The sequence below is a fragment of the Numenius arquata genome, chromosome 18 (assembly GCF_964106895.1).
Source record: "Numenius arquata chromosome 18, bNumArq3.hap1.1, whole genome shotgun sequence".
In the NCBI taxonomy this organism is placed as follows: Eukaryota; Metazoa; Chordata; class Aves; order Charadriiformes; family Scolopacidae; genus Numenius; species Numenius arquata.
In genome coordinates this window covers 10,381,556-10,397,505 of record NC_133593.1, presented here as the reverse complement: position 1 = coordinate 10,397,505, position 15,950 = coordinate 10,381,556, and the positions used below count along the sequence as shown (strand labels likewise).

At 37.9% G+C, this 15,950-nt stretch overlaps 1 protein-coding gene across 1 annotated transcript in view; it reads right to left on the bottom strand.

Annotated features, from left to right (window-relative positions):
- Positions 1 to 15,950, bottom strand: part of USP32 (ubiquitin specific peptidase 32) — a 60,454-nt gene that overhangs the window by 32,096 nt on the left and 12,408 nt on the right. The window contains exons 5-9 of the mRNA XM_074160897.1: positions 13,740 to 13,899; positions 3,912 to 4,043; positions 2,311 to 2,418; positions 1,407 to 1,522; positions 959 to 1,021 (exon numbers count right to left, since the gene is read on the bottom strand). Of these exons, the coding sequence (XP_074016998.1) occupies positions 959 to 1,021; positions 1,407 to 1,522; positions 2,311 to 2,418; positions 3,912 to 4,043; positions 13,740 to 13,899 (579 nt within the window). The remainder of the gene's footprint in view (positions 1 to 958; positions 1,022 to 1,406; positions 1,523 to 2,310; positions 2,419 to 3,911; positions 4,044 to 13,739; positions 13,900 to 15,950) is intronic.

Sequence of the window (15,950 nt, the reverse complement as noted above, 5' to 3'; positions counted from 1 at the left end):
AAGCAATAAAAGCCTCAAAGGATGAAAGAAAGAGCTCACTGAAGCTGTATTTTCTACTGCTTTGGTAATGAAAAAAATTATAATAGAATATTTGCCCACCACTTTGTTGGAGTACAAGCAGGCAAGCCAACTACTCAAACAAGTAATTAAGCATTTCTAGACATTCTTTATAGTTTTTCTTAAATTATTTATAGTTTACAGACACTCTTACTAATTAGTGAAGCAAAGGATGAAATAGCGGAAACAACTCCCCCTATATTGTTTGCAGATGATAGTGCCTATCTTGAAAAAGGAAGAATATAATTAAAGCTTTACACACAGCTAACTATAAAGCACAATATAAACTATTAAGACTTTTTGCTGCGTGTCACGACAGTCATGACAGATACCTCCACAGTTTCCCGAATACTTAGCTCTGGAAGAATATCATCGTATATAGTTCACTGGTTTTATGTAATCTTATTGCAAACAAAATTGTTTGATAATGATAATGCATAAAATACTATTGCATTAACACAATTCTGCTCCAGCACAGGAGGATAATGTGTCTTTATATAGCATAAAATGTAAGACACACTAATGCACTATCCCTTTCTTCTTAAGATCATTTTTAACGTGAAACAAAAGAATATTTTGTCCAGAACAAAAGTCAAGCATCAGATTTAAAAATGGTATTAATTATGCATAGCCATAGCCTTCCAAACAGTATATGATTCAAATTAATTTCATCTGGTTTTGTATTTTTGGTTTAGTTTCATATATAAAAATGGCTTATAAAATTCAAACATGGTTTTTCTCTCACAGAACGATATGGAAAATTTTAATGGAAAACTGACATTTCTTGAAAGATTATTTTATTGACACATCTCTGCTTTAAAGAAAGCACAAGATATAACTCATAAAAAAACTGAAGATACTAGGATATAAAAATGACAAGGAAAGAACAGCAAATTCCTACCTTAGTGGTATCATGCATATTCAAAATATCTTCTACAATTTCAGACAAATCCATGTCCAATTCCTTCACAGACAAAAGGATTAGAAAACAGAGTTAAATTCTCAGAGCACTCTCTGGAGCTGCGTGCATTCAGAATAAAAATATAACTAAGAAATGTTGATGATACCTCTATGTAATTCACAAGTGAGAGCTTCAAGACAGTTGTGCTTTTGTACCTAAGGTTTCTTTATACGAAAAAGCACCCATTATAGTCACAGCACCCTGCTGTGGGCAATGGAAGTCAAAGCTACGCCAGGTGAGTTACATCCAGTTATCAAGGCTCCTCTGCTCAGGTAGCCGAAGGAAGCCTGTATTTCACTGACACCACATTCAATCAACACATTCCTACTTTTCGAGGGATGACTTTAAGAAACAGTAGCAAATGAATAGAAAACCAAATACAACTTACAGGGATTTTATCAGTACGGTTGTCTTTCCAAACTTCTAAAAGTGCAACCACCATTTCTTTAAGCTCGGTGCGAGACAACACCCCATCCCGGTCAACGTCAAAAACCTTGAAGCAAACTGAGAAAAAAAGGAAATTACTTTTCTATGTTAGAACCACTCAACAACTATTCCCCCCCCCCCCCTCCTTGCAGAATGTAAGTCTGCAGAGTCACAAGAAACATGATTTAGTGCTGACAGTTTTGATGAGGCAGGATGCATGTGTGGCAGTGAGGAAATGGAGCAGCTGTGTTTAATAAACTGAAATCTAGATTCCTGCAATTCTGTGCTGTGTTTTCTGCTGTGACATAGCAGGGAACATATGTGCATCCAGAAATTTCCAGTTGAATGAGAGCTTTTAAGTTGCAGCAATATGGCTTTGGAAAAGTATGGAACAAAGGTATTTCAAAACACGAGAACTTTGCAGGGAGCCAGCTGAAAAATGGACCGTAAACAAGCCAGAACATGCTGTTTACCACAAGACAATCAAATAGGACATTTGTTTTATGTTATATATAATAAATAGATAAGTGTTTGCACTTCCTATATTGAGATACACAGTTCTGCACCATAATGCAGAACACTGCAAAATAACTTTTGAACTGTTACCTTTTTTCCAAGCAGGTTAATAATTTATATGAAGCTATGGAGAAGTTATAAAATATACAGAATTAGGCTTAATCATCCTTTATAAAAGGAAGCCTTGATATTTAAAATTCCTTTAATTTTTTAACTTAAGTCTGTTACCTCTCACAGACACGCACTTGTTCAGTGGAAAAAAACACTCTAAAAAGGTGGAAACAACTAAACCTCATTGCTCAAACTGAAAAACTTCTCTACCATTAATAGTTAACATTGCACATACTTACACTTCTGTCTTTCTGCCAAGGGTCCTCTGCAACATGCTGAGAGCCCACAGGAAATTTCTTTAAAATCTATGTGATTGTCTCGGTTTTCATCAAAAGCATTAAACAAACCTGCAAACCACAAAAGCATCTCCCGTTACAGCATCTGGCTGAAACAGCTCACGACCATAGTCAGCATTTACATGAGGGGTTAATGGTTAACAATTGCAAGGAGAAGTACAAACACTTATAACTAATTCTTACTAAGTGTAATAAAGATAATTAAGCACTACTGAGAGCATTTCAAAGGTGAATTAGATCACTCATGTATGGCTAGACAAAGCCAGGGGCAGGGAGGGAATCAAGAATTCTCAACAGCAGCTTTATTCTCATACCTTCCTTGTACTGAGGGATTTCTAGGAGCGCATGTCTAACCCAGCACGGCCAGGACAAGCATTTTCACAAAAGCTAAAGGACCGAAATAGTAAAAGTACTCAGATGCCAAATGCTTTGGCTTTTCCAAAGTGCCTGATGGAAACTCCTATGAAAATCACTGAGTATCTTTGCAAATCTGGCCATAAGTGATTTAGGAGTTTTAGTTACCAGCCTTCAAAGGATTTAAGGGTTCTATTCACTCAGCAGATATAACTTCTTATCCCATAAAAATATCTTTTTTAGTGACAATGACTCAGTTGCACTATCCACAGAAGACATACAGAATGACCAGAAACCAGTCAAGTTCCCCCACAGCAGCCGTGTAAACTTATATCACTAAGTAGATAAAACACACTTGCAAGCAAAAGGACTCGGGGATGTATCCCTGCTGAACTGAACCTAAGTCCTGCTGTTCTAACAGCTCGCATCCACGGCAGCTGAATTCCCCATTTTCTTCTAACTGCCGCCACTTGTCAGTAAAGCTGACCATTTGGTGATAAAAGATTGTCATCCTAGGACTGCAGAAAAAAACTAGCGTGTAAGTAGAACGTCACTTAACGTCCTTATGTTGTGCAGTAAATGGCAATTAGACAATTGCAACCTCCAGTTATTACCAGAGTGGCTTCAACTTGAAAGACCAGCTCGGTTATTACTGTGTCTGCATTGCAACACACAAACTCCCGACCAAGCCCTCTGAACAAAATCTTCCTTAACTTACGCTGGTACGGAAGAGTCTTTCATTGACTGCATGATACAACTTCTGCCTTGCGTGCCCAACTGCCATTTAACAGATGAAACTCATATTTGTCATTTTAAAAAACGGTCTTCTATTTTATCTCGTTCAGGGACAGCAGTATGTTTTGTCTTTACAGGATCTTAAGGAACCCAATGGAAAGTTTTAAGCAACTACGAGGCAAATTATACAGAATGTTTGCCGTATTTCCTGACAACTAATAAGAATGCACCACACAGAAGCATCGCTTCCTTTGTCAGTCCAGATTTCCCAACAAATAGATATTTCTCAGGTATCTTTTCTCATTTTCAAACATTCCAAACTCAGTGGAATAAATCTCTGTAATTTAAGCTTAAAATACTTTTTAAAACAGGCCCATTCTTAAATCCCTAAAGTTTGTATGTCAGTAGACCATCAGCAACACCACCTCCTCGCAGGTTTGACAGAAGTTCCGTACCTTCACTCAGAGACGGATGAATAGGAGGGGAAACTAAGGGGGCAAATGTTTCTAAATCAAAACGTCCAGTTCTTGATTGTGCTTTTAGCAGCCAGTATCGTTTTTCGAGATCGATGATGTCGGATTCTTCCACTGTATGATCAACAAAAAGAAAATAAATTTTTGGTAATATCTAGACCATGTTAGAATTCAGCACCAAACAAAAATGCAGCATTATTTTGACATAAAGAGAAATTATGTTAATTTTTTTTATTCCTGACTTCTGCACGTAAAAATTCAAAATATAAGCAGTAGAGAAATAAAGGTCCAATTTTACTTTCTTTATCTGCAGAATCATCTTATCTGTTCACCATCTAGGAGTTCAACATCAATAATACATCATCACAAGTGCTCAGAAATACAGAAATGAACTTTTCCCAGTAAGGGCTCCAGCAGTCTCCTTATTTTCACGTATTTCTTCTTGGTGAACTGAACAGTTAGATTATGTGTACAATACCTTATTTTCCCAATGTATCCAGTATTTAAATCCTCTAAAAGGATGTGAAGTAGCATTACAAAAAAAAAATAATCCCAGAACTTCAAAAAAAAAAAAATTAGTACTTGGCTGCTCTTGACAAATTCCTATTTGAAATTTTTAGTCTCCTTATACAGTAACAAGGCTAAATTTTAAAGTGACATTTAAGCACTGTATCTCGGCATTAATTTTTTTCCAAATATAAAATAGTTTGTCTCACTTTATTATTTATCCTATAGATGCACTTAGAAACCCAGTCAACATTGGGGAGTGATTATACAAACATATACAAACATTATACAAACCTAGAAGACACTTTATACTGAGGAACCTACAAGCTAATTTAAAGAAGGGGAAGAAAACAAAATTCCAAAACCAACAGCGAGTAAAACAAGGTGCTGGGCAAAGGCGAATAAAAATAGCCAGAGGAAGCACTTGTGTTTTCTTTCAAAGCATGATATACAAATGACAGTCTCCTTACGTTTTATCCTTAAAATTAAATATATATATATATATATATATATAAATATATATATATATATATATATATAAAGTTTCTGCTCAACAATACTTTTAACCTTTTTACCTATGCAAGTGTGTCACAACACTGCTTTAGGTCAGTGCAAATTAATTGGTTCTCAGATAGATATGGAATGACAAAGCTGTCTATATTAAGAACTATTACGTGTGATCCCATTCCCAGATGGTTCTGAGCCTTTAAATCCACGCCAGCTTTCTAATAGGTTTAACTTGAGCTATTTGGCCTGGTTTAGTCTTCAGAAACAATAATAATCCTGTAAGGCTTAAGAACAGAAGAGACCCAAAAAAAGTTATTTGTCAAATTGACATTTTATTGATTTCTTCTCCGATTTCTGTCATTAGGAGTAGTAATTTAATCAGAATAGTAACTTAGGTAACCTACAATAAGCAGGAGCTAATTGTAACTACCCAGGCAGGTACATCAGTTAATGCATCACAAACCACACAACACCTTACCCTCATCAGCAGAAAGTCTGGGAAAACGTTAACAAAAGATTAATAGCTGAAGTAGAGCTGGAGGAATGGAAGGGGTTTGCACCTTCCTGTAAAATATTTTTAGATAGTCTAACTAGAAAAGTAACACCAGTGAAAACACGTCCTCCTTTTCCTCTGTACATCAGTACGGGCACTAGAGCTGCAGCTCCCGGGGCTCGTTAAGTCAACGTAAATTCAGGCTGAACGGAGGAATTTTACCTTCCCCCTTAACCCCGAGCACGTGCAGCAGCATCCTCTCTCCCAGCATTATCAGCTATTGGGCTTTTACATAGTAAGTGAGATAAGAGAACTGATTAAGAAGAAAAACTAAACCGATTTCCTTTCTCCTCTCCCCTTCCTTCCTCAATGGATCGATTCCCTTTCCTGGCTCTTGCTTGTGTTGTAATTACAGAATCATAGAGTGGCTTGGGTTAGAAGGGGCCACTGAAGGCCACTGAGTCCAACCCCCTGCCAGGAGCAGTGACATCTTCAGCTAGAGCAGGTTGCCCAGAGCCCCGTCCAACCCAACCTGGAATGTTTCCAGGGATGGGGCATCCTCTCTGGGCAACCTGGGCCAGTGCCTCACCACCCTCAGCGTACAAAATTTCTTCCTTATATCTAGTCTCAATCTCCCCTCTTTTAGCTTAAAGCCACTACCCCTAGTCCTATCGCTACAGACCCTGCCAAAAAGTCAGTCCCCAATACATAAGGAAAGAGTAATCCAAATGCATAAAGGAACATCAATATAGTAGAAATCATGAAAGCGAAATAGTTATTTCTTTGCAGATCAGCATACAGGAATATCGTAGGTGCTAGGACTGCCCCAGACGTAAGCAGCTCCACGATCCTACGCAGAACAGTCCAGTGATGTAGAACTGCATCTGGAATCTTCCAAGAAATACAGGGATGTCCTGATAATTTAATGACAGACCTGCTCCACAACGCTCAGCAGAGCAACGGATGAGAGAAAATCTACAAAATAAAATACGCTTTCCCTCAATCTCGTTGCCTCTACAGGGTGCTACAGTACTGATAAGAAATGAGCAAACTCACAAGACATGACATTAGGAGTAGAGTACCAGCATTCTGCAGGAGATAGAGGAAAAACTATTTAGGGAGTGAACTGAAATAAACAAAAAGTAAAATAACAAATGAAAGGTAAAAGCCACTTTATGAGACAGAACCTCAAGCACATGAAGAGAATCACAGTACTATTTTACTACCTAAACAACTGCACGGGAAGGGCGAGTTTGCACTGTCATTTGGAAGAATTGCACGCACACATTATTGCTCTCATTAGCAAATACAAAAGCGTGATGCTAACTCTCTGGAGCATGAGCATGTAAATCACTTTGTTTCCTTTTCATCTACCTTTGTGAGTAGGAAGGATAAACGCACCAGATGCACTTCATTCTTGAAATGAGGCAACACCGGGAATATCCAAGAAACATAAGGAAGGTCACATTGTCTTTACTGAACAGTAAATCTGCGGGAACCTGCTCTCGCTGGCAGGTGCCTTATTTATCTTTAGTAATTAAGAACTGGAAGGTAGGTTCTCTGGCAAAATAAAACATTCCCCAATATCTACAGCAGAAGCTAGCTGTACTCCATTTTTTAAATTGTACTTCACTTCTACAGTGCTAACTTTATTGCTGTATTATTTTAATTTCAGAAAAGAGAAGTTATCAGAAAGCATCTTATCTGCATTTCTGTCAAGCGGTGGCTGAAATTACATGGTCATTTAACAAAGAATTTTCAAATAATCATCTTCAAAAGACTAGCTGGTAAGTATTAGCATAAGTGCTATTATACTCATGTTACAGCCAAGGCAGGTCCAGCGTATTGACTTTCTGCAGAAGAGCCAAACAGTTTAGAAAGTAAAACTGACAAAGTAGTAAATAATACTCTTTGGACTGATTAGACTTACACAACTTTGGGTGAATGCAAATAAAAGTGTGGCATTCATCGTACCAATGAATTGTAGCCCCACTGCAATAGTTTCACTTACTTAAAATACAGGCAGATTTATTGGATTATGGCACGCAGGAAAGTTTAACCCTGAGTGGAAAAGCCGGCTGTGACAGAATTTGATTTCTCCAGAGTCAGTGTTTGCACATAATCTTGTAACTCAGCCTCAGGACAGGTCCTGCACCACCTATTCCTCCATAAACATAAACTAAAAGAAATCTCCTACAATTTATGATACATACAAACAATCATAATTGTTATTGACGTTTAAATGAAGCACGGTAAAAGCAGACTGCATTTATTATCCAAACACACTAATGTGTATTAAAAAAAAAAAAAAAAAAGCCGTATTCTAAAGGGGTTTTATATAGATAAAGGATTTCACCTTCTCAAAGTATTATTTTTTTCCTAAGGCCTGTTCAGATCACATCAGGAAGTGTGAACTGGGCTTTCACTCTTTAGTTCAAATTTTAAATAACGCAGGCTTATTTTAAAGAAAAATGTATCTTATACATACAATGTAGTCCAAAACATCAGAACAGACTGCTTTCTACACCAAGTATTCATTTTTGTCAATTAAATACACAATACGACTATCTGAAGACACATGGAGACATTACACACCTGTGAACTTTAACCCTATACTACCAGTTTACTACCATACGCTATTTTATGTCTCCCTCATCACTGATCCATTAAAAATATGAAAAAATTCCAGATCTGTAAAATTATCAATAGCGTTTCTTAGTTCAATTCTCTAAGAATTAGACAAGTATAATTGGAGGAATGACGTCAAGTACACCTCAAGCTACAGTTTTCACATTGTAAAGGAAGAACAGGTAAACATTTTCAGCAAAAAAGAAACTGAGAAACTGTAAATCTACTAAGAATGAGTTGATTTAAAACCAGCCGCCACACTGCGATTGACAGCCTGAGTGCATCGTAGTGATAAACACTGAAAGAAAGCACCTTAATTTAATGCCATTTCCATGAAAGGTATGCCCTTCTTAAATATTACATAGGTAGCCAGCCATGAATAATCTGTCTTAGAAAAAAAATTTAAAAACAAGTTTTTATTTCGGCACAATTTATTACAATTCTTTATACGACCAGAATTAACTAAGTATTCCAACACATTTTAAAACTTTAATTTTTACCCACCTATTGGTACAATCCTCTCTGGTTCACAGCAGTAGAAGCATACCATATTCCCAACATTTTCACTGAAACTTGGTTGTTTTACTGTTTACCACGATATCCTCCAGGCAACTCCCAGCCCCAGTCGCAGAGAGAGCTCTTCATCGCACAACGGCCGAGTCGCAACCGGAGACAGAATGACCCAACACCAAACAGTATTTCTGACTGAAAATGCTTGTTTCTCGCTTTCAAACTAACACCGGGAAGACTCCGGGATCTGGGCACAGAGAGCTGCTTCGCAGGGCATAAAATAGCCTGGGAACTAAGAGGATAACGAAGTGGCAAGATGCAGATTAAGTGACACTGAGGCTTTTTCCCATTGGCCATGTCTGCTCTAATACTTTTTTTTTTTTTCCTAATTAAAAAATGGACACACGGGAAAGGGAATATTGTAACTTCAACCAAGATCCTCGTGTGTGTCAGACAGGACTATCCAGGTCTTTATCTAGCAGAATACCGATTACCAGTGCCCTCAAGATGGGAACTCCCACAGAAGAGGTATTAAACACTACGGTTCTTCTCAAAGGAGAAGTGTTCATGCACTTGGAAAAAAAAAAAAATAGCTCAGAATGAAATATACTCTTAAAGGCACCTTTAATACAACCAAAATCTTCAGAATTGTCTTCTGGTGGCCTTCTATACACCATTAGGAGATGGTGTGTCAAGAATGGGTACCACCACTGAAGTGGGCAAGCTAGAGAAGATGCACTTAAATCCAGACAGCCTTTTAATGGGAGCAAAGCGAAGGGATGCCTTCATTTCACTTTCCTGTCGCAGATGCGCATCCTCATCTTACCATAAAGCCCTACAGGTTTATAAGCCCAGCTCTGACAGAAGCGGTTACTTCCACAACACTCAGTTTCAATTTTATACTGTTTCAAAAACTCGCTCTTCCCTTTCAACCACGCTGCCTGGTTATCCAGGGCTGCTCTCGTTTATTGTTTTTAATTAGCGATAACTGTATGTTCTAAAATACAATTATTATAATGATTACACACTGTCTTACTGCATCTCAGGACGCAAGAGCTGTCAGAAAAAGCAGCAGCATTTTGATGTTTTTTTTTTTTCTGATGACAGAAGAGTGTCTTCAATTCACAGGAGAATTCGGATGCTATTTAAAGAGAACTCAGTGAGACAAGAACTGGATAACAAAGAGGTACAAACTACACGGTCTGTCAGTTGGAAACCTGTAACCCCTCTGATAAATGGGAGTTTTCTCCCCATGGAAAAGGACTGAAAACCTGAGTAAGCCCTTCACATGATACTGAGACGCAGCAAAATGACAGTGTCATAAAAAAGGAACCACCACCTGTGTTGCAGCAGCAGAAACAGTGAAGGAAACCAGTGAGGTCTCACCTGGAGTCAGTATCACTATATCACCTACATCTGAGATGGACCAAGGGATGGAGCCCCTGGTCTGAAACAGACCTGGACTGGGCTCATTTTACTTCGACAAAAGGGCAAGAAGAAACATAAGAGTCACTTGTATTTATATTTGAACAGTAGAAAGAAAGGAGAGCAGCGATTCTGAAATCGAGGACAACGATGGCAGAAAATTAAGACATAAACTGCCCACAAATACATGCAGATGATGTACTGGAATAAGTTTTCCACAAATGGAGGGGGAAAAAAAACAACACCTCAGTATCTTATGAGAGGGATGATACAGTGACCTTCAGGGTCTGCACTTGGTGGGACAGGAGACCTTTGTCTGTCTGGCTCCCGAGCTACGCCACAAAACTATAGACTGCAGGTAGTTTGGAGTCAGTTCCATTCTGGTGCATCCAGAAGAACAAAGCAGCCAGGGCGGGCAACAGAGCAACAGCCTCCGGTGGCCCAGAACTGTTGTATTATTGAAGCACTGCATTTGGACTCAGAGTACCAGAGAAGATTAGGTGTTTAATTTGTAATTATTAAGGACGTATAATAATAATCATTAGATTATGGGGAGCATTCCCCTACAAAGAATTTTCGTGTTAGCAGTAGTCCCTGACAGGATTTATCTTTGATTTACGGGCTCCGCTGCAGTGTTAGTCAGTACGATGGGCTAAAAAGAAGAAAAAACAAAAAACAAAAGGTACCCACACCACAATGCTGAGAAAATCCAAACTACCACAAGCTGGTCAGTAATCAGGTATCTCTGATACTGTTTTTTGGGAACAAAGGTCCATAAGAAATTTATTTTAGTCTCTTTCAAATGAAATGATTCATATTTATGATTTAGTTGAAATGGAACAAAATTTGATTAAAAGCAGCAAGTATGTGGAACTTCCTGTAACTTTAAAATTTCCTTTCTAATTATGTGTTGAGAAATATAATTAAAGTCATCTGCATACCAAAAGAAATGTTATTTACAAATGAGAAATTAGAATTCCTTTGTTTCCCTGATATCTTGGCTCATTAAGCAAATTTAAATGGAGCCACTGATGCTTTGCAATAAACTGTTTGCTATCTGTTTCTAAATCAATGTTAATAACTTTCACTATTTTTATCACTGCCATTTTTCATGTCTCTGCCGGATCACCCAGGACGGGTAGGGGGAAGCAGGCTGTGCGAGGTGAGGACCTGGAGGATCCAGAGGGTCTGAAGCTGGAGCCAGGAGAGGGCGTGCTGTGACCCAGCCGGAGTCCCGCAGCTGGGTGGGAAATCCGTAATTGCACTAACAAGTTTCACCAATCAGTTTTCGTTTCACAGTAGAAGAAAATTTAAAACCTTTCACCTTTTCACCGTATTCTGCTAACAGTGTTTGCCCGAGTTTACTAAACATTACTTCAGTTACTTGTTCTCCCGAAGGGCAACCATTATCCCAGGTGAAATATTAAAGACAAGTCTTCATTTAGAGAAAAGGAACTGTCATAACAGCTCTTACTGTTTAACACATTCCACTGTGTTAAGAATACTTCTGTACTACATTTCTTATTCTTTAGATTGTCCTGATTAGACTGTAATTATTAAACTTAAAAAAAACAAAACAAGGCCCCAAGTATTAATACTTTACTGCAATTACTTCCAAGTGCTCAAGCACTTATATTTCCCTTATTTTTGCATCTGTTGTATGAGATTCCTACACTGTCTCAAATCACAAGGGAAATCATCGGATACATTACAAAGCAAGTATTAGTCCAGCCCTGGGGGAGGCTGGTTAGTTCACCAGTTCATTTTCCTACTGTCTTAAAATTCCTGTCACTTTTCCATGTCTGTCATTTGAAACATACTGGGGCTGCAGACATTGTAATGCAGCACAACTGCTGTCTGTTTTCTTATTTCTAGCATTGAACTAGAAAATAACAATAACAATAATACAGTAAAATTTAATTTTATCTAGAGGTCCAAATATAACTGTCATAGGAGCTTTCCAAATTTGGTTAAAACATGGAACCACCTGAACAATATTTTTCCAAGAATCGCAACAGATTTTGTCCTCATTCATTTTCTTCTAATATGCTTCTCATCCAATCTCCTTAATTGTGTTTTTAATTATAGCACTTCAGTCTTAATGTCTCCAATTCTTTGTTTAGAACTGAAAAAAATCTCATAGCCTGTAATTGGAAGAAAGAAAGGCTTTCTTCTTGATGCAAGAACATAGGTGTGGGTTGGCTAAAGGAGAATATTATGCTATTCAGTCTAAAGACCGTTTCTTTCTTGAATCATTTATTTTGCACAAGTGAAAAAGCTGGGAATACAGTTGAGAGTCTGGCTGCAGATGGTAACAGTGACAGGTGTATCAAAACCAGAAGAAGTGAGAATAGCATTAAATATGAAATAAAATCTATTAAAACAGTAGCTCTCAATTTATTTTATAAACCTCCGTTTCAGTATAAATAAACTATCTGCAAAAAGCACAGTAAAAACTGTTTAGAAGTTTCAATTTCCAAGCATGAAACAAATCGAACAAGCTCTGGGGTAACACCCAGAGGCCTGGGGTAAGTCTTTCTTTGAACCTTTAGGGCAAAGGAGACTTGCCAAGCTGGAGCGTGGCAGATCTCAATTTGAAACAGCTGGAGGGATTTTTTTCCCAGGGCTAAAGTCTAGAAAATTCAAAGAAGGTTGGGGTTTTTTAGCATACCTCTTTCTCTGGCTTGGCTATTAGACCTCAGAGCATTTAGTGGTCTTCTGTAACCTCAGTCTCTACTGCAGTCTCTCATGTAATGCAAATAAATTACCTGCCTATAAACTTCTAATTTTATTATGCACTTTCATTTCAGATGATCAGAACAGAATTTTAATGCTCATATTTGAAACCAAGAGGAAAAAAAAATATATATGTTGCTTTATTCAAGTAACCCACCCATTAAAGAGATTAAATGCCATGCTGACACCAACAAAGAAAATCTATGAGAGTACATAAAACACAACCAGGTTGCTGAAATCACTGACATCTCAATAGCAAACACCCTTCTCCCAGGGACACCGAAGTCCCTGAGATGCTTTACTGTAATGTATGCTTACATTGTACTCGCACATCAAGTATAATTTATCAGCCTTTTGTTTTTACATTTAATTTAAAAAACAGCTGCTCCTTCTTTTACATTAATAGAGACAGAAGGAAGCATTTGTTCTTTGGAGATTATTCCTAAATGCAAATCCTGAGGAGGCTTCTCTTTAGTTAATTTAGTTCCCTGACTACATCACCTGCCAGGAGTATTACTTATTTTACTGCAAAAAGGAAATTAAGAGGTAACACTTATTTTTGAATCAAGCATTATTTTCAGAACTGTCTCAGTAGTTTTACGATCCACTATATCTGAAAGACCAAATAAAAAAACAGTATCAATGTCAAGTCACTTTAGATAAATGTATTTGTCAAAGAGAAGATATTTTCCTTTCTATTTTTTTTTTTTTTTAATTTGCTTGGTAGCAAACTTCTACTATAACAATGCTGAGATCACAACACTGCTTATCTCTCAAAAATAATGACCCACAGTGTCCCTGTACACACAATGTTTTACATGTCACAGCACAAAAAGCAGAGAACAAGTTAGCACGGAGAAGAAATTTATCTCACTGAACAGAACTGTGTGTATCTCATCAGAGCAGTGAGATTTAATGAACAACTATGGCAAGGCAACAGCGTATGTCTGTGAACTCTGAAACACTTTAAGAATTGTGCATTATAACAAGCATCGATTACTTACAGTGTGTGACTCCAGCCAGGGTTTGGTAGAAGGTAGGGGTATCGCTGTCATCAGTGAGTGTCACATACACACCTCCAGACAGCAGCCAACGGGAAAACGTGAAAGCATCTTTGTTGTGCAACAGCCAAACCCTGAATTTCTCGTAGTTTACCTTTTCACCCTGTAAGAAAAACAAGAAAACATGAGTTGTTTTTCTCTGCTTTCTCAGTACCAGTAAATCGGAACCATCCAGCTGTATGAACAAGAATTGGGACAATCTCCTATAAAAATAAGCACTAAAATGATGTTTTTCTTTGGAGCTATGCCTGTTTTTCCATTTCGTTCTGAAATATAGCACTGGGAAGGAAATTAGACTCCTCAGCTCTCTCTGCATATCAACCACCTACTCAGTGTGGCCTTTGGAAAGTCATTTACTCTGAACCTCAGGTTAAAAGGATTAGAAGAAAAATGGTTACTTACAACTCAAAATAACAGAGGTTTTTTTATGAATTCAAATTTATTATGATAGGTAAAAGCTCTTCTGTGCTATAAATCATAAACATTCTGTTATATCTCCTCAAGCACATAAACACCTAACACAGAAAAATTAGATTTGTGAATAACTAACAGTATGATTAATCACTGCAGTAGCATGTTGATTTTTTGCTTCTATTGACCAAAAGCCACTTTGGAACACCCAAGTAAACATGACATTCACAGTATCTCCTAACTCAGCCGCTCTTACTGGATGTCTCATGGAACTGCCTGTTCAGGAATACATAAAAGCCATAGATTCACAGCGTTTAAATGCTGGAGAGGGTCTTTAAACCATTTAGTTGAACAGTTTCCAAGCTGTGACCATGAAACCATAGGGATCAGCAGACTAATTTCTACAGGATCTACAAAACTAACTAAAATAAAAGCAAACCTATTATCAGTAGACAAACTTATTATATGGAGATCCTAATCTCCATGGGAAATAAACAGGGGTCTGCAAAGTGAAAGAGGTTTCAAATCATTGATTATTTAAACTTCCCTAATATCACAGACCATTAAACTTCACTGAATTACACCTCTACAGAATCCAACAATTTGCATTTGGCCATGGACCATCTGCAGCTGCCAACTGCAGAAAATTGAAAATCCACTACTTCCTTTGCCAGGTTGCTCAAATGGTTAATCACCATCACTGGAAAAACATTCACTTCATATTCCAATTGCAATGGATTATTTCAGGTTCCAGATGCTCATTCTTTTTATGCCTCTTCTTCCTAAAGAGTGTTACATTTTTCTCCAACAAATACATGCAGAAACACTCCTATACTTAGAGCTACTATCATCGACTTCACATGGTTCTAACTCAAGGAAGTAAAGATGCTACAGTGCTGTTCCATCCCCAGTTTAACCTGGATATATCCACACTACTGCCTGACAGCACGGTCCTAACCTTCCTCTCACCAACACTCCTGATCCTTCATCCCTTCTCTTTTGTCACTGTGATCACATTAGTGCAATCAGGTGGCAAAACAGACCGAGCTGAAAAATAACCTCCAGGTTTAGGAGCTACAGAGAAAAGACTTACTGCTCAGCCAGATCAGTTTCCCAACCCAGTTCATCGAGGCATCACATAAATACCTGAGCCAGCACCAAGGCAGGAGAACGAATGACAGTCAGGAAAAGGGGAACTCAACAGCTTGGACTTTGCAGGATTTAACCCATTATGGAACCACTTCCTTAAGTTAAAAAAGCCCCTCCACTGCCAAATTAACACTGGGAAAAAAGCAGCCCTCGATATTATTTTTTTTTTTTTAATTTCTCTAACGGTTTGGATCAGAGACAAGATCATTTTCTTACTACCTGTTCCACTCTACTTTCCGCACTGCTTTCTGCAAACACAGCAAGAGCTGTGTCACGTTTCTTGAAGACTCTGCCCTGTTCCAACTGACCAGAGGAAGGACAAGGAAGAAGAGGGGAAGGAAAGCTCTGGACGGGGGGAAAAAGCATTTAAAGCAAGTAATGTTTACTTGCTTTAGCCATGATGGAACTTGAGCAACTAGAGCAATACAGGTATCACTGAATTTGTTTCCCGTATTTCGGAAATAAGAGTGAGGAAAACTCAGATGTATTTTAAAGCTTGTCTTTCTAGATGAGTACATGCAATAATTCTGAAGAATAGAAGTATCTATAAACATCATCCTTGAAAGCATAAGCTCATCCGCCATACGGCAGGAA